The sequence below is a fragment of the Aotus nancymaae genome, unplaced genomic scaffold (genome assembly GCF_030222135.1).
Source record: "Aotus nancymaae isolate 86718 unplaced genomic scaffold, 86718_ANA_hifiasm-v0.15.2.pri h1tg000158l, whole genome shotgun sequence".
In the NCBI taxonomy this organism is placed as follows: Eukaryota; Metazoa; Chordata; class Mammalia; order Primates; family Aotidae; genus Aotus; species Aotus nancymaae.
Window position 1 is genome coordinate 2,597,395 of NW_026988573.1, and position 20,688 is coordinate 2,618,082.

The 20,688-nt window shown below is 57.0% G+C and overlaps 1 protein-coding gene across 2 annotated transcripts in view; it reads left to right on the forward strand.

Moving 5' to 3' along the window:
• Positions 1–20,688, forward strand: part of COL5A1 (collagen type V alpha 1 chain) — a 199,860-nt gene that overhangs the window by 95,550 nt on the left and 83,622 nt on the right. For both annotated transcript variants that reach the window (XM_064371726.1, XM_064371727.1), the window contains exons 12-19: positions 9,476–9,550; positions 9,720–9,812; positions 11,353–11,409; positions 12,596–12,649; positions 13,016–13,069; positions 16,057–16,110; positions 17,517–17,570; positions 19,399–19,452. In XM_064371726.1, coding sequence (XP_064227796.1) covers positions 9,476–9,550; positions 9,720–9,812; positions 11,353–11,409; positions 12,596–12,649; positions 13,016–13,069; positions 16,057–16,110; positions 17,517–17,570; positions 19,399–19,452 — 495 coding nt within the window. The remainder of the gene's footprint in view (positions 1–9,475; positions 9,551–9,719; positions 9,813–11,352; positions 11,410–12,595; positions 12,650–13,015; positions 13,070–16,056; positions 16,111–17,516; positions 17,571–19,398; positions 19,453–20,688) is intronic.

Genomic DNA, 20,688 nt, shown 5'->3' on the forward strand with positions numbered 1-20,688 from the left:
GAGGAGGTAAGAGCTCTTCCTGCGTCCGTTGCTTCTTATTTGGCTTCAGCAGAAAATAATCCTTCTGTGGGGAGTGACATGCTCCATTCCCTCCACCTGCTTGGCCTCCCGTGCCTGTTTGTCTGGGAGGGCTTTTTCCTGTACTCTGGAAGAGCCCTCTTCTCCCTGCCACCCCAGACCGCCCGCCTGGAGACTCCCCAGCCCTTCCTCCCTTCCCCAAGGGCCGTCTGGCCGTGACTGTTGTGAGCCTTTTCTTCCTCACTGAATGGTGAGTTCCTCAAGACAGGTCCCACTTCTGTGCCCTTCCTCACACCCCGCTCCTTGTGGGCAGCCATGGGCAGCTGTGGCAGTTGTCTGGGAGCTGTCTGTGTACCTGTGCCCGCACCCCACTGGGCATCGGTCAGCCCTGACCAGCCGCCGAAGCTGGCACCTGTGCCTTCGCTGACTAGCCCTGGGGTCACTTCCTGCACTCTGCTGGGTCCTGCACACTCTCCGGCTGCACTCTCTGGGCAGCCTCCGTGCCGCATCTGTATTTTGTCATCTCAAATCCTTTCTTGCTGTTGTGTCCACGGCTGCCCGCAGGGAGCAGATGCAGGGAGAGGTACAGAAGCGGGGCCTGCCTTGAGGAACTCGCCGTCCAGTGAGGAAGAAAAGGCACAGCCCAGTCATGGTTAGATGGCAATAATTTATTAGTAAGGCATCAGGGGAAGAGCTGGGAATCCTGAGATGGGAGTTCTGGAGTGGCTGTGTCAGGGGGAGAAGGGGCCTGAGCCATCACCCTGTCCAGTTTCCCATAGGTGACTGGTGGGCAGGTGCGCAGCTGGGGAAATGTGCTGAAGCCCCACAGGGAGGTCAGGTAGAATTGGGGTTGAACCCACACCTCCTGTGGTGGAAGGAAGGTGGCCACTCTTGCTCAGAGGTTCAGAAGACACCCGAGAGGGTGAGCTGGGAGTCCCCAAGGGATCTGCGGGCCAGGGGGCCTGGGTTTCTTGTGGGGCTGGCTTCCGTGCCACCTGCCAGCACGTTTCTGCGGGGGTTGACTGGGGTGTCTGGGAGTATAGTCAGACATCAGTGGGTCTGAAATCCTGAGGCTATGCACATGTGAAGTTTCCCTGTGATCTGTGGTGGCAGTGCTGTGCCCCTGGGACGCTGAGCAGATTTTCTCTCTGAAGCCCTGCCCTGGGCACCACGGGCAGGCGGGGGAAGGAGAGTGCTGGGGACTGTCGTTGAAGATGATGCCGGAGTGAGTCCCGCCTGCCACGGACTTCCAGGCTCACACCTGCTAGCCTCGATAGGAACGCTGGAAGGCGGGGCCCCCTCTGTGCTGCTTGCCAGCACCCCACATCCGTTTGCGTGTGTGCCCCAGAGCTGGTGCCCACCAGTGTTTGTGTCCGTGTGATGAGAGCGTCTTTGAGGCGGGTCCCTTCCTTCCTTTCCCCATGCGCCTCTTCGAAAGCCTCGCATCCCAGGCGCTCCTGCGTTTTAAGGCAGCTCCTGACTACAGCCCAGTGTTGCTGTGGATTTGATGGCATCTTCCAGGAAACTGTGGCCAAACTCGTCCTGAATCTCCGCAGTCCACTGGAGAGTTCAGTGTTTTCATCTAGAAATAGGCTTGCTTGCTGTCTAATTGACTCCCGGGAGCTCCAGCTGATGTTGGCCAGCTGCTGATCTATTGCTCCTAAGATAGGCTTCACACAGATTTTCCCATCTGCAGCATGTGTATTATTTTTGGGTAAAGTAATGATCTGTTTTCTGGGTCTGCGAGCTGGTCCCACCCTGCGGGAGGCCTGGATCCTCCTCTGGGAAGCCTCGGGGATTCAGTTTGCAGGTTTCCATCCCAGCCGCCTCAGGGTCAGGCGGAGGCCAGGCTCCCAAGCTTTCTGCAGTGCGCCACACAGGGGTACCTGCTTCCTGCAGAATCGGATGCATTTGATGCCTTGGGAGAAGCCCCACACCCTTCAGTGGCCCCATTATGAGCAGAAGCGGCCTGGCACTAATCACGCTGCCCGGCGCCGTCTCACCAGCCCCTTCCGTCACTCAGCAGGGGCTCAAACCATCTCCCCCTCTTTTTTATGTGTCCAGGATTAGCCTTCCCTTGGGATTTTGCGTGAGTGCATTTTCTGTGCCTTGAAAAGGTTCGTATGTGAGCCATGCCCTGAGAAATAGCAGTCGTTACCTCCCAGCCAGAAAGCATGGCTCATCGCTAAGTAGCAGGTTCTGGTGTGGTCTCCCCAGGATCAGGCTTGGGGTGATGCCCTCCTGTGCCATTCCCTCCCCCTGCCTGCTGGAGTCACACCCGGTGTGGGATAGGACACAGGCTAGATCACTGGCAACATGACAGAGAGGGGGCGTCCACCCAAGAGCGTGCGGCTGCTGTCCAACTCAGGAGTTAGCTTCGAGGAAAGCCGTGGGGAAGAAGCGAGCAGCATGGCATTCATCTTTCTTTCCAGCCTCCCACCCTCCTGGGGACAGGCCATGCCAATGCAGTCTCTCCTTGTTCTTTGAAGTGTTTAGGACATCTTGGCAGAGCTGCTTAGAGAGGTTCACACACGCACGCACACACACTCAAGCACATAGGCATGCACACCCACATATGCACCCACATACGCATGCACTCATGTACACACACACATTCATGCCTACATGCACACACACACCTGCACATACTGTGTACATGCACACACGCCACACAAGCACACACACACACACATGCTCACACATACATTTTACACACACGCTCACCCACACCTGAACACATGCACACTCATGCACACATGCGTACACCCATCCAAGCACACCCATTCATGTGCATACCCATGCACACACATTCACAGACTCATGCATATATGCACATACCCATACACACACACATTTGCACACACATACACCTGCACACACACTCATGCACTTGTGCACACATTCAGGTGCACGCATACCCACACACACACTCATCTACACACGCGTGCATGTGCCATCTGGCTCCACCTCCACACCGTGGCGCTTCCATGGAGGCTGGTCCCCAGCAGCCTGGTCGTGAATGACTTCTGGCCATTTCGAGTCACATTTATCTTCGACGCCTTGTCCCCTGAGGCCGCTGACAGAAATCCGGCCAAGACTCGGGTGCCCTACTAGGAGGTCTGTGGGGACAGTGGGTTTCTCCCCAGCAGCCCTGGAGGCAGTGCATGGCTCCCAAAGTGAGCTCAGCGTTGAAAGGAAGAGGCGTCAGGGGTATACATTCTCCCACAGAAAGAAAATCAAGAACAGTTTGTGGAGAGAGAAGGGAAAGGAGCAAAGGCCTCGGGATATTTCTAGAGTGAAGGGGCAGCCCGCAGAAGCCGCAGGTCCAGCCCCGAGAGCAGTGCTGTCGGAGCCGACCCGGGGCCTGCCAGGGCGTTCCTTACGGCTGGTTAGTGGCAGTGGCCAGGTGAGTCCTGGAGTTTTTCTCACGTGGACCCCTCGAGGCCGCAGGTCTCACCCAGAGCCCTGATTGTGGGTGGCCGGTGGATAAAGAGCCCCTCCCGTGGATTTTCTGATTGTTAGTTCTGGTTGAGGGGTGTGGTCTGAGGTGTTGGGCCTCTTGTTAGGGCCCCGCCTCCAGGCCGTTAGATGGACCCTAAGGCTCCCGGAAGAGTGTCTGTCTAGCCCTTGGAAGGGGCTCGGTAGGTATCCTCTCAATGAATGAGTGAAAGGTGGGTTCATTTCTTCGGATGCTTGGACAATTGCTGACCAACTTGGGGTTTAAAACAACAGAAATGTCTTCTCTCTTAGTTCTGGAGGCCAGAAATCTGAGCTCAAGATGTGGGCAGGGTCACGCCCCCTCTGGAGGCTCCAGGGGAGGGTCTTCTCTACCTCTTCTGGCTCCTGGCGGCCGGTGGCCATCCTCTGCCCGCTTAGCTTGGGTTTCAACTCTGCAGTCTGCCTCTGTCTTCACGTGCCTGCGTCTCTGTCACTGCCTCCCCGACTCTCTCTTATAAAGATTTGTCATTGGATTTAGGGCCCAAGATCTCAAGATCCTCACTCCCATCCTCAAAGGCCCCAGGTAAGGGCCCAGTCACGTGTTTCAGGACCTGGACGTACCTTTTGTGAGGCACCTTCAGCCCACCACACATGGTCATGCAACAGCCAGGAGATGTCCAGCAGGAAGTGACCCCTGAGAGCTTCTCTGGGCCACTCCCGAGCGGTGCCTGCCTAGGGTCGGGCCTGGACAGGGGAACCACATGCACATGAGGGCTCTGGAGAAGTGCCTGCACTCTGCTCTCCGGTTCCAGGTCTTCCTGAGAGTTCAAGGCAGATTTCAGCACGAAGTCTGCAGGCCTGGCAGCTCCTCCCAAACCTGCCACCACCATGAAGAGAAATGGCTCAGGGCTCTCTGCTCACTGCTTTGGCCCAAATCCCAGCCTGGAAGGAGGCCTTGCGCTGCTCCCCTGAGACTGAGCTGAGGGCTCGTGGCGACAGTTTCACATGCTGAGTCTGCAGTGGCCAAGGAAGCCACTTTGGGAGGCATCTGGTCACCCTGCCACGTCGTCTCTGTGCAAAAGAAGCCTGGTCGTCCGCAAGAAAGAAACCCTGTTAAATACCAGGGGTGCCTTCATTTGGAAGTAGACACCTTATTTCTTCAGCTGGTATGGGTGTGACACCAAGAGCCCTTCTGTGCCAGGGCCCTCGGAACATCACTGTTTGACCAAGTGAGGGCATTGATTTGGGGGACTGCTAACCAAGTCACGGGAAAATACATGCTAGCAAATAGCAAAGGCAAGGCGGTGTTTCTTCCTTTGCCGTATTTTGCCGGTGACTGGAGCCGAGTAGCATCCCCGTGACCTGTGCGTTGGCCTGCTGGAGCGTTCCCTTGGCCTCTGACACCTGCCTTGTCACAGACGACAGCCACATCCCTGGCCTGTGCTTAGTGCCGTGATAAATGGAAATGTGGCTTTGAGGAGTCGCCCTGCCTTCCAGCCCAGGGTCAGAGTCTTTATGTTGGAGGCCCCGGGGCTTGGCAAAGTCTTGCTGACATGTTCCTAAGTGATGGCGCGGGTTCGTGCTGGTGGCCATGAGGACTTGTGTCAGATCTGAACACTTTGGAAGGGTTCATGGGGTGGGGCATTCTGTCCTTTCTTCTCCAAACTGTCCTTCTTCTAGGAGGTCATGGTATCCTTGCTCATCTACGTTCTCGTTCTTTAGAATTGCTCCAGTTGTCGGCGAGAGGCAGCATCAGAGGGAAGTTGCTTTCCCAGCCCGGGGGTTGGAGTTTCACCTCCGTGGCTTAGAACAGGCAGCAAGGATGCTGAAAGGAGGGTCTTAGGGAATGGAAAGCAGTGGACGAGGAGCGGCCTTCAGTAGGCTTCCTGGCTTCCGACAGCAGCACCTTGTAGGCAGGCATATGCAGGCACAGACACACATGCTCACACACATGCATGCACATTATGCACTCCCACACATGCATTACCACACACACATGCACACTATGCACTCCCACACACATGCACACTCACACGCATTACCCCCACACACATGCACACTGCATTCACACACATGCACACACACACATGCATTACCACACACACATGCACACTCACACATTACCCCCACACACATGCATACTATGCATTCCCACACACATGCACACACACACACATTATCACACACATGCATACTATGCATTCACACACATGCACACACACATGCATTACCACACACACATACATGCTATGCATTCACACACATGCACACACACATGCATTACCACACACATGCACACACACACATTCCCACACACATGCACACTATGCATTCCCACACACATGCACACACATTACCACACACATGCACACTATGCATTCACACACACATGCACACACATATGCACACACACATGCACATGCACACAAGCATTCCCACACATGCATTCCCACACACATGCATACACATACATGCACACACATGCATCCACACACAGATACACACACATCCCCCCACATGAATGCACACACATGCATTCCCACACATGCATACACACATGTGCACATAAATGCATTCACACATGGATACATGCACAGATACATGCACACACATGCATTCTCACACATATACACACATATGAATTCCCGCGACATGCACGCATACATTCACACACTTTCACACACAGGTGCACACACATGCATTCATACATGTATAACACATGTACACATGCACACACATGCATTCACACATGCATGCATATGCATTGATACACATTCACACACATGCTCACATCCATTCATATACACATATTTACACACAGGCACACAAATACACTTACATGCACACACATGCATTCACAGTCACATGCATGCATACACACATTTACATACATGCACATGCATACACACATGCATTCACACATGCACACATGCATTCACATGTGCACACATGCATTGACACATAATACACTTGTCCACACATGCATTTATACACACATCGACACATTCACACACATGCTTGCACGCATTTACACATGCAGTTATATATTCACACACATGCATATACATGCATTCATACATGTGCATACAATACGTTTACATACATGCATTCACACATGCACTCACATACATGCATTCACACATACACACACGCACATGTGCACACATGCACATTCACACATGCATACACACATATTCACACACCTTTACATAGACACATGCATTCATACACATCACACATACACTTACATGCACACACACACATTTACACACATGCACTGCGCAGGCAGCAGCTCGTCCTTGGGAAACACCGACCCCAAATTTTAAATGCAGGGTTTGGTTTGGAATTGATTCTGACACAGAAAGCTGAGCTGTGAGCAGCTATCGGGATTGGATGTCAATGACAAAACCTGGGTGGCAAACATGTTCTGGATCTTTCTTTTTCAAACAGGATTTTTGTCTTCTGAGAATGTTTCCAAAATGGCAGTTGCTGGCAATTTGGCAGTATCCGTTAGCAATAAAGAATATGCACACATGTGCATGATTGACCCAGCAGTGCTGCTTTGAGGGACGTACCTCACAGAAGACGTTAGCACGTCCATCAGGCCGTGTTTGTCATCATGCAAACTGGAGCCAATCCAAAGTGCGTCGGTAGGAGACGGCTTAATAAGCCACCAATCCATTGTGTCCGGGAGATGCAACAGGTGTTGCCACCGAGACCTACATAGATAGGCTGTGATTTTCAAGAGCAAATTGCAGAATATGGAAGGACAGTACCATTAAAAAGAAAGGGGCCGGGCGTGGTGGCTCACACCAGTAATCACAGCACTTTGGGAGGCCGAGGCCGGGCGCGGTGGCTCACACCAGTAATCACAGCACTTTGGGAGGCTGAGGCCGGGCATGGTGGCTCACACCAGTAATCACAGCACTTTGGGAGGCCGAGGCCGGGCGCGGTGGCTCACACCAGTAATCACAGCACTTTGGGAGGCTGAGGCCGGGCGCAGTGGCTCACAGCAGTAATCACAGCACTTTGGGAGGCCGAGGCCGGGCACGGTGGCTCACACCAGTAATCACAGCACTTTGGGAGGCCGAGGCCGGGCGTGGTGGCTCACACCAGTAATCACAGCACTTTGGGAGGCCGAGGCCAGGTGTGGTGGCTCACAACAGTAATCACAGCACTTTGGGAGACCGAGGCCGGGTGCAGTGGCTCACACCAGTAATCACAGCACTTTGGGAGGCTGAGGCCAGGCATGGTGGCTCACACCAGTAATCACAGCACTTTGGGAGGCCGAGGCCAGGTATGGTGGCTCACAGCAGTAATCACAGCACTTTGGGAGGCCGAGGCCGGGCGCGGTGGCTCACACCAGTAATCACAGCACTTTGGGAGGCCGAGGCCGGGCGCGGTGGCTCACAGCAGTAATCACAGCACTTTGGGAGGCCGAGGCCGGGCGCGGTGGCTCACAGCAGTAATCACAGCACTTTGGGAGGCCGAGGCCAGGTGTGGTGGCTCACACCAGTAATCACAGCACTTTGGGAGGCCGAGGCAGGTGGAGCATGAGGTCAGGAGTTCAAAACCAGCCTGGCCAAGATGGTGAAACTCCGTCTCTACTAAATATACAAAAATTAGCCGGGCATGGTGGTGGGCACCTGTAATCCCAGCTACTCGGGAGGCTGAGGCAGAGAATTGCTTGAACTCGGGTGGCGGAGGTTGCAGTGAGTCGAGTTTGTGCCACTGCACTCCAGCCTGGGTGACAGAGTGAGACTCCGTCTCAAAAAAGAAAGAAAACTCCAAAGCCACAGAGCTTCGTAGTGACGACTGTGTTAGTGTGACCGGCATGTGTGCCTCCGTCCTTCTTTACACCTACAGACCCGGAGCACTGGTTATATCTGGAGAAGAAGAGCACTTCCTTTTCACTCCACAAATCTGCGTCGTAAGACATTTCACAAGAAATTGAGTTACTTCTACAATAAAAACTACTAAAGAAAATGCAGGCAAGCTTAGGTCAGGCCCAGATGGCCCCGCAGCCTCCTGGATAGTTCCAGAAGAACCACTCAGGTTGCTGGTCTTCCTGGCTGGGAATTGGGAACCCATCGTGGGTTTCCGGGCCGCGAGTATCTCGCTGGGTTGGTGTGAACACTCAGCTCAGTGTAGCCGTTGCTGATTCGGAAGATCCGAGCCGGCTCCCATCCGTTACATTGGAGTGTAGGTGGTGGAGTCTTCCTCACTGGGGAGGGGGCTAAGCCCCCATCTCTATGCAAAGCAAGGCTCGTCTACTTTAGGCCAGCTGAGAATCTGCCTGCCCTTGTGAAATAGCTTTGCGATAAAATATTATTTTGAAAATAAATCATCTTGCTGGTTTTACATGCCTGGAGTGTCTGCAGCTGGCTGGGGTTAGTCTAGAGAATCCAGTCCTACGGATGTCTGTGTGGGTCGTGTGTTAGAGGCCAGGCTGGCCGGGCGTGTGGAGGGCGCTGCGTCGTTTGCCCGTGAATGGGTTCTTGAGGCTGCTATGGCTGCGTGTGTGCTCTGCTCCGTTGCGTGTCTGTCCACACGAATGGCTGCTCCGTCCCGTCTTCCATCTGAGCAAGCATGGCGGGTCGCCTGGAGCCCGTGGAGGGCGAGCACCCACTGGGTGCAGGAGGCACTGGGCCTTGAGCCTGGCATCCTCGTTTCCTGTTGGGTGTGGAGACCCAGAAGGGGCGTTCCTGGAGCCACAGGACCTGATACTGCTCCTCACCTCTGGGCTTGTTGTCGCTGCTGGGTCTTTGGATTCCTCAGATCCAGTTCACACCTCCCTCTCTTATCCCTTCCTCCCAAGCTCTCCAATCCTCAGCCCACAGTGCCCCTCCCTTCTCCGGGCTGGGGTTTCTGAAACATTCCTGCCACGGGCTCTCACAGCTTCTGCGCGTGTCCCGTGAGTTTCCTGGGTGGGCCGCTTCTCTGACGTGCTCATTCTGGCTGCAGCCCCGCCCCGACCTGGCTGCACTCTGACCCGTCTCTCCTGGCCCCTTGTCTACAGGGCCCCCCTGGACGCCCAGGCCTTCCTGGGGCCGATGGCCTTCCCGGCCCTCCGGGGACCATGCTCATGCTGCCTGTGAGTACCCTCATCGGTCAGGTTGGGGAGGCAGCTGGGGCAGGTGGGCTCCAAGCCAGACCCTCCGAGGCTGCGCCATCGCCTGCGAGGCCTGTGGGCCTGTCCCAGCCTGCAGTCTGGCCTGGGTGCCATGTCACTGCTCCCAGTGACCCTTATTTTGCACCTGCAGTTCCGATTTGGAGGTGGCGGCGACGCAGGCTCCAAAGGCCCCATGGTCTCAGCCCAGGAGTCCCAGGCGCAGGCCATTCTCCAGCAGGCCAGGGTGAGTAGTGCCAGGTCCCCAGGGGCCCGAAGGGGACAAAGCCCAGCCCCCAGCCAACAGGAGTGAGTGAGTCAGGCTGAGAGCCCAACTTGGAGGGAAGTAGCTCTCTGGACCCCACAGTGCCAGCTTGCTAGAGTCTGGAGCTGTGGAAGCATCCAGTCCTCAGTGACCAGGAGGGGCCCGAGAGCACAGGGACTGTTTGGGGAGTTTCTCAGGGGTTCTTCGTCCATGCTGAGGGCCCAGGTTCTAACTTTACCAGGGGCTACTGGGCCCCTCCATGGCCTCTGACCCAGTGGGGCCACCGTCCACCATTCACTGACCTCTGCCTCTGTGCTAGCCCTCTGCCAAGATCCAGAAGTGGAGCCAGAAACCCACATGGCTCCTGGAAGGGGCTGCCTGGTCTGGAGCTGAGCGGAGCGAGGCTCCTCTAGGACAGAGCCCTCGGGCCCCAGAGCCCCCCACTCTCAGCCTGGGGGTCGTAAGGAGCAGGGTCCGCAGAGGAGAGCTTGCCTCCCTATTATAAAGTAGCTCATCCGTGGCCTGTGTTTTCACGGACGTGGCTCCGGATTGCGCATCGCCCACGACGGGTGTAAACACCGCCCCATGGGGCGAGCGGGTGGGTGGGTGATCCTTCAGTGGAGCGCAGGAAAGCTAAGTAATCCCTTGTTTGAGCACTATTTATGCAGCTCCCACAGCAGCTGGAGTAGATGTTAATGATGGCAGTGCTGAGGTAATTACAGGCAGCGTAAGCACTGGGTCGCTGCCATGGCACGGATGGCTGAATGATGGAAGACCGTGTGCGGCCGGTCCTGCTCCCTGCTGGGCTTGGGCCGGCCTGCCTGGCCTTTTATCTGTGTGTATTGTAATTGAAGCCAAACGGGTGATAGGCGGTAAGAAGATTTTACAATGCAAAACAAAATCTTCTAAAATTAAAATGGCATCTGCTGGGGAAACAGAGTCACCGGGCGGCCACAGAAGCAGCGCTGTGGGAAAGCAGGGGACCTGCGCTGCTGGGGGTGGGGGGGCATCCAGATGGGGTGGGTGGGCGACAGAGACCCCAAGGCATGTGGGTTCCTACTCCCCCAAAGTACTTTCCCAGCGGCTTGGAGTGCTTGAAAGGCCTCCCATGTGAATCCAAATATGTCCTGACTCAGCTTGAGCTCAGGTGTAAAGTGTGTTCCTCAGCCCAGCCCAGAGTAAGAGACTTATTTTAGATTTAGCGAAGGGTGATGGGCTGGGAGCAGGCCCTCTTTATGGGCTGGAGAGAAAGGAAGGAAGGAGGGGGCCAGTCCCCCAGGGGAAGAAAGGGGGCCCCACCGGCTTGCACCTCCCCGTGTCCCACGTCACTCCTGTTGATGCTGAGAGCCCCAAAGAAGTCGGGGGGCTCTTGGGGAGTCATCAGCCTCGTCTTCCAGAGTCTCGTGGCCCTTCCCCGTCCAGTCTGCCCCTTCCCTCCTGCCACGTCTCATGGCTCAGGTGCCAGCAAACTGGGGCACCGCTGCTGGGGCACTTTCTCACCGTGTCCCACTTTCCTTTGCAGTTGGCACTGAGGGGACCAGCTGGCCCGATGGGTCTCACAGGGAGACCCGGCCCCGTGGTAAGTCATTGGCAAATCTGAGAGCCGGGCGTGGTGTGGGGACTGGCCCACTGCCTGTGTCCTGGGCGGACGGTGGCGTGTGGCCTTGCAGCCATGTGGACACAGGGCGGCCCTCGGTTCAGGGCCTATTCCCAGCAGGGTGGCCAGGGGGACCAGGGACCTCTCTCGGTGCTGCCCCGTGTTGATCGGGGGTGGGGATGGTGACTGTGCCTCGAAGTCACTTGAGGGAGTTAGCAGGATGGAGCTGACATCAGCCATCCCTGGAAAACTGCCCCCAACTCCATCCTGAATGGAAAGGAGCCAGCAGGAATCAGAGGAGGAGGAGGAATCCCCTCCTCACCCCTGCACTGGAGCTCCAGGCTTCCCCCGCAGAGAACACGCTATGAGCCGTCGCCAGGAGAGTGGCTCCTTGGAGGGTTGGGGTCCTACTGCAGCCAGAGGCTTGGGGAAGTCCCTTGCACAGGCTGCAACTTTGCCTTGTGGGCCAGGGATCTCCGCTGATCTTTGCAGCCCCATTCCAGAGTGAAAGATAACGAAGTGTGGGGCAAACCACAGGATTTCCTGCCTCACCTGCCCCGGCCCCGTGGCCTCAACTAGCTCTCATCTAGGGTCCTCGATGCATAAGAAACATACAGCCTGTGCCCAGGGACACACACGGGCTGGCAGTGTTGGGTGCAGGGGCTGGGTTCCGGAGCCTCCAGGGACACAGAGGGGTTCAACACCGTAGGGGCCCCCCAACTTTGCCGCGTGCCGCTGGCTCTGGGCCCGCTACCCTCCCCTCCATACAGGGCCCCACTCAGGGCCGGCCTCACACATCTGGGAGACCTGGCCTTGCGGGGCCTGTAGCAGGTGCACTGCTGCCGGAAGCCTTGGGCTGTAACAGGCCACGGTCAGGTTCACCCTGGAGAGAGAAGCGTCTCCATGAGCTTTGCAGTGTTTGCAGGGCCCAGGACCTAGAATTTTATTCCCGATCAGGAAGAGACACAAACAACTCCATTCCCCACCCCGGGAATGTCACTGTTCTTCCCCCAGTTCTGTTTGAGGCACGCAGGTCGTGCTGTGTGCACTGAGCACCGCGGCCGAGGCCCTGTCTCCTCTCCCTGCCCCCTCCGCTGCCACGCCCAGCCCTTCCTGTGCCTCAGAGTCCCCCCTTGAGCAGACGTTAACCCACACTGTGTCTCCCCAGGGTCCCCCTGGGAGCGGAGGTCTGAAGGGCGAGCCGGGAGACGTGGGGCCTCAGGTACGTGGGATCCTTGCCTTTGCTGTGTGGTGGGCGCCTCCTGTTCTCCGGTGGCGGTGACGGCGCACATGGAGGGGCCCCAACTGCTGCGTGTCTTCGAGGAAATTAGTGGGAATTGTTGTTGCTTGGCGCAGTGCTGAGAGTGGAACAGAATTCACTCCGACGCCTGCAGCAGGAATGAGCTCGCTCTGTTTTGTCCCTGGCCTTCACGCTGGGCAGCAGATCGTGTCCTGTCCCCGAAATGCCCACATGTTGGCGGCATGGACAGCCAGGTGTGGGCAGGGCTGAGGAGCACGGGGACAAGGCTCTGCTCTCTCCCGAGAAAGGTGGACTCACCACTGACCCTTTGTCTCTTATCCCTGGCAGGGTCCTCGAGGTGTGCAAGGCCCGCCTGGTCCGGCCGGGAAGCCCGGAAGACGAGTGAGTAGCTGGCTCAGTGACAGCAGTTTGAGTGCTGAGGGACCCCAAACCTGGGGTGCGGGTGCCCCCAACAGCCAGGCTGGCCCACAGGAAGCCAGGTTGCTCCCCTTCTTGTCATGGGCACGTCCATCCCCAAGGCCGCCTCTGAGCCAGCTGCCTGGGAGGGGCGCCCTGTGTCCTGGGTGCAGACACAGCTGACCAGGCCTCTGTCCTGGGTACATTCATTTAGTTTAATCAACATTTCTAATTCAAGAAACTTCCCAGGCCCTTTGGCAGCAAATGTTAAGGAGACAAAACTAGCAGCAGGCCTTATATCTTGAGGGCAGCATTGGTCCTCCAGAAGTGGCCTGATTCGGGGGCATGGGCGGGCCTTCCTGCCCCTCACCTGCTGGCCTGGCTCCTGGGGTTTTCTGTCTGGTGTGTGGTTCTTCTGGAAGGAACTGGTGTGTTTGCACGTGACCGTGGCTCCTGAAAGAGGATACACGTTTGCAGATTGCTGACCACCACGCAGGCGGTCTAGACAGGCCCTGGGAGCCCAGACCGTGCTCTCGAAAGCGGGCCTTCTCCACCAGCGGACATTTCAAAAATCCTCAGTGCAGGGTTGGATCGGTTTCATGTGGACCTCTGCCAGCACGCACTCTTCCTAAGCTACCCTTGACTGCTTTCGTCTGAGTCCACGAGGCAAAAATGGCTCCTTCCCTAGTAATTCTGGACGCCTTTGCCTCAGGGAGCGAGCTGCAGCTAGTGGGCAGAGATGACCCGACGGGCTGAGGTTTGGCAGGTCCGAGGGTCTAGGCGGGGACCTGGGCATGAAACGGGGGTCTGGGCTGGATCATTCCGGGAGGGCTGGCAGCTCTGGAGTTGACTCTTGGTAGACAATTGGGCCGTTTATTTGGATCCGATTCTGAAAAACTTATCTCCTTAAGGTGTTTCTCTGTCTCCCGTTTCACTAGGAGGGGTTTCCTAGTCAGGTGGGGTGAAAACATGGACAGAGAGGCGCTGTGGGGACGCTGTGTGATGTGGCCAGCTGCAGAGGGACATGGTGTCAGCGCCAGGCGTATGCGTGTGCTTTATTTATTTGTTTGTTTATTATTATTACTATTATTTTTTTGAGACAGAGTCTTGCTCTGTCGCCAGGCCCCAGGCTGGAGTGCAATGGCGCAACCTCGGCTCACTGCAATCTCTGCCTCCTGGGTTCAGGCAGTTCTCCTACCTCAGCCTCCCGAGTAGCTGGGACTACAGGTGCGTGCCACCACGCCCAGCTAATTTTTGTATTTTTTAGTAGAGACGGGGTTTCGCCATGTTTTTTCAACAATCTTTTGACCCTTATCAGTTGGCTTGTCCTGCAATATGATTTTCACTGTCATTCCCACTGCCAGGATGGTCTCGATCCCTTGACCTTGTGAACCACCCGCCTTGGCCTCCCAAGGTGCTGGGATTACAGGCGTGATCCGCCGTGCATGGCCTATTTGTTTATTTTTTTGAGATGGAGTCTTGCTCTGTCACCCAGGCTGGAGTGCACTGGCACGATCTCGGCTCACTGCAACGTCCCCCTCTCAGGTTCAAGCGATTCTTCTGCCTCAGCCTCCAGAGTAGCTGGGATTACAGGCATGCACCACTAGGACCGGCTAATTTTTGTGTTTTTAGTAGATACAGGGTTTCTCCATGTTGGTCAGGCTGGTCTCGAACTCCTGACCTCAGGTGATCCGCCTGCCTCAGTGTCCTCCCAAAGTGCTGGGATTACAGGTATGAGCCACTGCTCCTGGCCACATACGCGTGTTTTAAGGCATTACGTATGCCCAGAAGTTTCACTGCAGAAGAAAAGATGGTGGCGAGAGAGGGGCTCCGATCTGAGGGGTCGACTCCAAAGCGCTCTGAGCAGCCTCTTCAGTTCTTTGCTGGCACAGTCTGTGAGGAATGCTCGCTTCTGGATTTAGAAGCATCTGGGTGCTTTGCAGGGCTGGATTGTGCTGTGAAATCCCGTGAACTTTTCTGACAAATTTCGCTGAGTTTCTAAAACTGTTTGGAAATTTAGAAGAGGGTCGCAGTGAGGCCCCCTGTTTGCTGGGCAGGGCGGTGCCTTCTCAGGGCGCATGGGAGTGCAGACAGCTCTGGGGTCTGTTTGGATTTCTCTCGTTGTTTCTCTGCTGTCTCTGGTGCCGCCTTCTCTGTCTCTAGTGCTCTGAGACCAAAGCTGCCCCCGCTCCAGATCTTCTCTCTGCTTGGTGGTGGGTCGGGGCAGGGGCCGTCTGGACTCACTGGCTGGGGTGCCTCGTCGGTGCATGGAGGTCTGGCTGAGTTTTACAGAGCCTGGCCGAGACCCTGTCCCCTTGCACCGCTCTCCCCGTGGTGAGAGTGGGGCCTGCACGGTGGGCCCCGGGAAGTCCAGGCCCCCTTCAGCCCCATGGCCAGTCAGGCTGTGAGTGGGCTGTGTCCATCGCTGGCCATCAGGAATGGGGCATCCGCTCACAGTGCAGATGTGGCCTCAGTGAGACCGGGCCTCGCTTTGGGCCTGGGCCTCTGCCTTAGTCAAGTGGACAAACCAGATGCGTTCTTTCTCTCCTTCCTCTGACCTCCAAATGTGGAAGGGAGCTGTGCTGTCTGTGATGGCAGTGGCCCGCGCTCGCCTGAGTCCTAAGTTCACAGTCCCCCCGACTGACGCAGCTTTTCAGCACGGTCTCCACTGCCACGTTGTGGCGCCTTCTCAAAGCCCAGGGGCAGTGGTGTGGTCCCCCTTCAGCAATCTGGGATGACGTGGTCCAGAAGGACCAGCCCCGTGTGTTCCATCCGTTGCTGTGAGGCGCAGAGCAGCCCCGCCCGGGATCCCAGATCTGCGTCCTCACAGCAACTTGGCCACTCGGGCTGTGACCGTGGGGGTGGGCGTGGCTTCAGTGGAGCGCTCACTTGGTTTAATGGAAACCGTGGCTCTGGGGGCTCAGCGAACCAGAGGCTCTTTTGCATTGACAGTTTTGCCTCCTCTGTTTCAGGGTCGGGCTGGGAGTGATGGAGCCAGAGGAATGCCTGGACAAACTGGCCCCAAGGTAGGCTGCCCACTGCCCTCCTGGTGCCCTGGCGTCACCATCCTCCCTGGGGTCATGTGGATGGTGTGACCCAAATGCAGGTCATGTGATGACTATGATTATGATGACAGGCAGGTCTGTCACTGGCATTTCACATGAAGATGGGATTGGTGGGTGAATTTCACCAGCACGTGTGACAGATGCAGCTCATTTTCGTAAGGGAGAAATTTGCTGCCTTCAAGTGGGTGGCGAGCAGAGATGGGGGTGGAATCCCAACTATGAAAACTGTCCGTGGCTGTGTGGGTGACGAGGCCACATGTGGGGCAGAGGCGGGGCATATGGCAAGCCCAGGGCCCAAGAGGTCTTGTCTAGTTGGGGCAGATCTGGGCTCCTGGGTGCTGCGGAGGTGAATGGGTATTCACCCACCGCCCGTGGGTGAATGCAGGATTATGTGTGGGGCATGAATAAGCCTGCACCAGGCATGTGCCGGCTGGTGCTATCGTCACCCATGCCCACCCACTGCTGTGCCCAGTGTCCACCCATCTGCCCCAGCATTGCTGTGAGCATCGGCCCGGTCTTGGCTCACCCCTCCTCACCTCCCAGAAGCATTTGTCCAGGGCCATGGGGGGGCAGGGGAGATACTGACCTTCCGTGAATGGCGCACCTTGGACAGCAACTGTGATTTGGAAGGGAGACTGGAGACCCGGTCACCAAAAGCTGCCAGGGGTCCACTACTCCTGCTCCCTGTTAACCGAGGCACTGTGGGTGTGGATGAACTCTGAAGTACATCCCTTGAGCCCCACGCTAGTGAGGGGGCTTGGGGTGATAGGAGGAAACTCAGTCTTGTTTCAACAACCTGACTGAAAGCCTAAAATGTCCTATTGTTGACATCACCCCACGTGGTGTGCACACCCATGGGACGGCCCTGTTCCCGGGCTCCAGGAGATGCAGAAGAGGGGCTGGCCAGGGAGCCAGGGTGCCTGAGGGCAGCCAGGGCTGGCCCGCCCACCGACGGGGGGTATGCGCACGTCCCGCACTCGGGCAGCCCCTTGGCACTGTGGATGCAGCTGTGAGCAGACACACAGGGACCCTGCCCTCGCGGGGCCTCTCTGGGGAGTGGGATATCAACAGCAGACACACAAGGACGTTGCCACAGTCGCTGAAATATCACACAGTCGAGGGTCCGCTGAGACCTGTGGCCTGGGACTCGGGGATGAAAGCCGACTCTCTGTTCGCAGCCCGTGATGGTGTTTGTAGGGGAAGAGGTTGGATTATAGATGCAAAGCAGGGGGCGGTGAGGGGAGGGCTGGCCAGTGCGGTTTGGGGTGCATACACGCTGCGGGAAACGTGGCCCGAGACCATGGGGCGGCCATCGCTGTCCACGTGTGCGGGGTGGCGTCTGAGGCAGCCTTACGTCCTTTTTGCAGGGTGACCGGGGTTTCGACGGCCTGGCTGGGTTGCCAGGTGAGAAGGGCCACAGGGTGAGTATTTCCTGTGTCAGAGATGGGCATGGTGGTGTGCAGGGTCTCTCGGGAGGCCCTTCCGGGCAGCCTCAGCTTTCCCGGGGTCAGGTCCTCACGTTCCAACACAGTCACGATGCAGACCTCACAGGTGTCAGCAAATGGCAGTGAGCCCCCAGAGGGTGCCTTTGTTGATGGGCGGCCAGCCCAAAGGAATTGGAGCTCTTAGCTGCAGCTTGTGACAAGTGAGCCAGGCGGGCCACCCACCTGGGGGCGTGCAAGGGGCAGGAAGGACCCTTCCTTTCAGAGGTCACCTTCTGTTTGATGGAGCCCTTTAACTTTTCAGGCAATCCGAGCAGCTGCCGTTTCAGGAGCAGCCAAGGACACTTTGCAACATTAAAGTGGTGGTCCCGGGGGGTGGGGACAACCTCAAGTGGCCACGTGGAGACCAGGCCACCAAAAAATGTCAGGTGTCCACGTCTTCCTTGTTATCGGGCGTGGATGATCTCAAATGTGTGTCCCATGAGCCCCGAGCTAGTGCAGTGGCCCGGGGCGATAGAGAGAAACCCCGTCTTGCTGAATCTGTCTCAGCAGACTGTGGCCTTCCTTCAACAACACCGTGATGGGAAGCCTGAAATGCCCTGCCCTGTTAGGGAGGCGTGGTGGGGAAGGCCCTGCCTGGCCGCCCGCCCTCCCTGTTTTTTCAGCCCCTGTCGGGGGGACCTGGCACGAAGGCTTTTTCCAGCTTGTCAGCTGCTGCTTCTCTGACCTGCTTTCTTTGAAGTAGATTTCTTTGATGGCTCCTTTATATTTTAGCACATTGAGGACATACAGGCACATGAGTATGTGCGTGCACACCACCCACACGGACACATATACACGTGCACACACGCCCCACACGCACACCCACACATGCACGCTCACACCCCTACACCCCACATGCACACACATACATGCACATGCACACGTGCACACCACCCACACGGACACATATACACGTGCACACACGCCCCACACACGCACACCCACACATGCACGCTCACACCCCTACACCCCACATGCACACACATACATGCACACGCACACGTGCATACACACCCACACACATGCACCCTAATGTACACACATACACGCATGCACCTCTCAACCCCCAACACACACACAGGCATGCACGTACACACCACCACATGCCCCTGCACGCTCCACCCACACAGGTACACCGGCATACACACATGCACGCATGCACACACACCCCCACACACAGCTCTGCTGCTGGTGCCCGTCAGCACGCCCTGCTGCCCTCCATGATGACTTGAGAGGGGCTTGGTGTTGCCGTTCATCCAAAGTTGCCGCATCCCTGTTCTCCAACAACCACGTGGAAATGGCACGACCACGAAGGCCGTCCCTGACTCAGCTCCAGGCCTTTTGCCTGACCGAGGAGCACATATCGAGCACCCACTGCATGCGAACCCTGAGGCTGCAGGTGGCGCTCCCCGAGGGTGTGAGCCTGAGGCTGCTTCACATGGAGGACTCGGGCTGAGGGTAGCTCAGACCTCAGCTCGGTGTCCTGAGGCTGCCCACGTGTGGCCCTGCTGGTCCCGCAGGGTGTTCAGTCCAGCACCTTCCTACCTTCAGGTCATCGTGGTGAGACTCAGGTGAGAGTCGGCAGCCCGCATTAACCCAGCCAAGGCACGCGTGATCTCCTAGGAACCTTTCCCCATTCTGGAAGGGTCTTCTGAGGGCTTGGGAATCTTACTGTCAGAATTAGAGAAAAACAAAGTAGGGACCTTGGATAAGCCCTGCATGACCTGCTCGGGAGAGGCTGACGCTGACCCTGTTCCCTTCCTAGGGTGACCCTGGTCCTTCCGGCCCACCAGGACCTCCAGGAGATGACGGAGACAGGGTGGGTATCCTGCCGTCTCTCTGACTGCTCCTGCTTGCCCCGCTCCTCAGTGATTTGGGCAGGAAAACCGCAGAAGAGAGGCCCGTGGTGTGGGATCGGTCTGCTGCATGTGGAGGGCCAGCTGGGAGAGGGCAGAGGGGCTTCCCTGTGGGCAAAATGATTGATCCGATGCCAAGAGGCCGCAGGGCATTGGAGAGACGCTGACTGCAACGTGTACAGTTGCTCTGTCGGTGCTGATGATGCGTGGAGCTCAGGGCCAGCTGTCAGGGCCCCCTGCAGGCGACAGGTGCCCCGAACCCCAGCAGCAGGAAAGATGCTGGAGAGCTCACTGAGCTCGGGGCCTCGCTTATCTCATCCGGATGAGGAGGCAGCTTGAGGCATGTGGGTGGCAGAAAGCTGAGATTTGGGGGAGCAGAGGAGGGTGGGGGGGTTGGAAATAACCCTCTGTGGACTGGAGATAGGGAAGCAAGTTCCTGTGGCCATGGGCCGGAGCATGGAAGGGAGCTGTTCTCCAGCGTGGGCACACAGGCCGGGGTCTGCTATCCGCCACACTATCTTCGTGTGTGGAGGGAAGTGTGAGCTCTGGACCACAGCACAGTGGGACGGGGCAGGGATGCACGAGGCTGTGGGTTTCTCAGCTCCTCCCTGCAGCCACCGCAGTCACTCAGATGCCTTCTGTGTGTATCAGGGATGTTTAGGGGGAAAGCTGTAAGGAGTCCCGGAGGGTGGGAGACAGGAGCAGCTCCAGGGGCGTTTCTGTCTCACCAGCTTTCAGACTGGCGTGGCCGGGGCACCTGCTCCTGTCTGGGCCTCAGCACAGTCTGCTGTAAAATGAAGAAGGAGAGAGGGAACCTTCTAGATGTCAGTGCTTCTGCATTGAGAAGATGTGTGTGTGTCTCTGTGTGTGTGCATTTGTGTGGCTGTGTGCATGTGTGTGCAGGGGGGCTGCATGTACCTGTGTGTATGCATGCAGGCATGGCTGTGTGTACATGTGTGTGCACAGGGTGTGTGTGTGTGTGGACAAACGTGAGTGTGGCTGTGTATGCACATGCATGCACAGGGTGTGGGTGTGTGGACAAGCGTGTGTGTACTTGGCTATGTATGCACAGGGTCCGTGTGTGCGTGGCTGTGTATGCACATGCATGCACAGGGTGTGGGTGTGTGGACAAGCGTGTGTGCGTGACTGTGTATGCACAGGGTCTGTGTGTGCATGGCTGTGTATGCACAGGGTCTGTG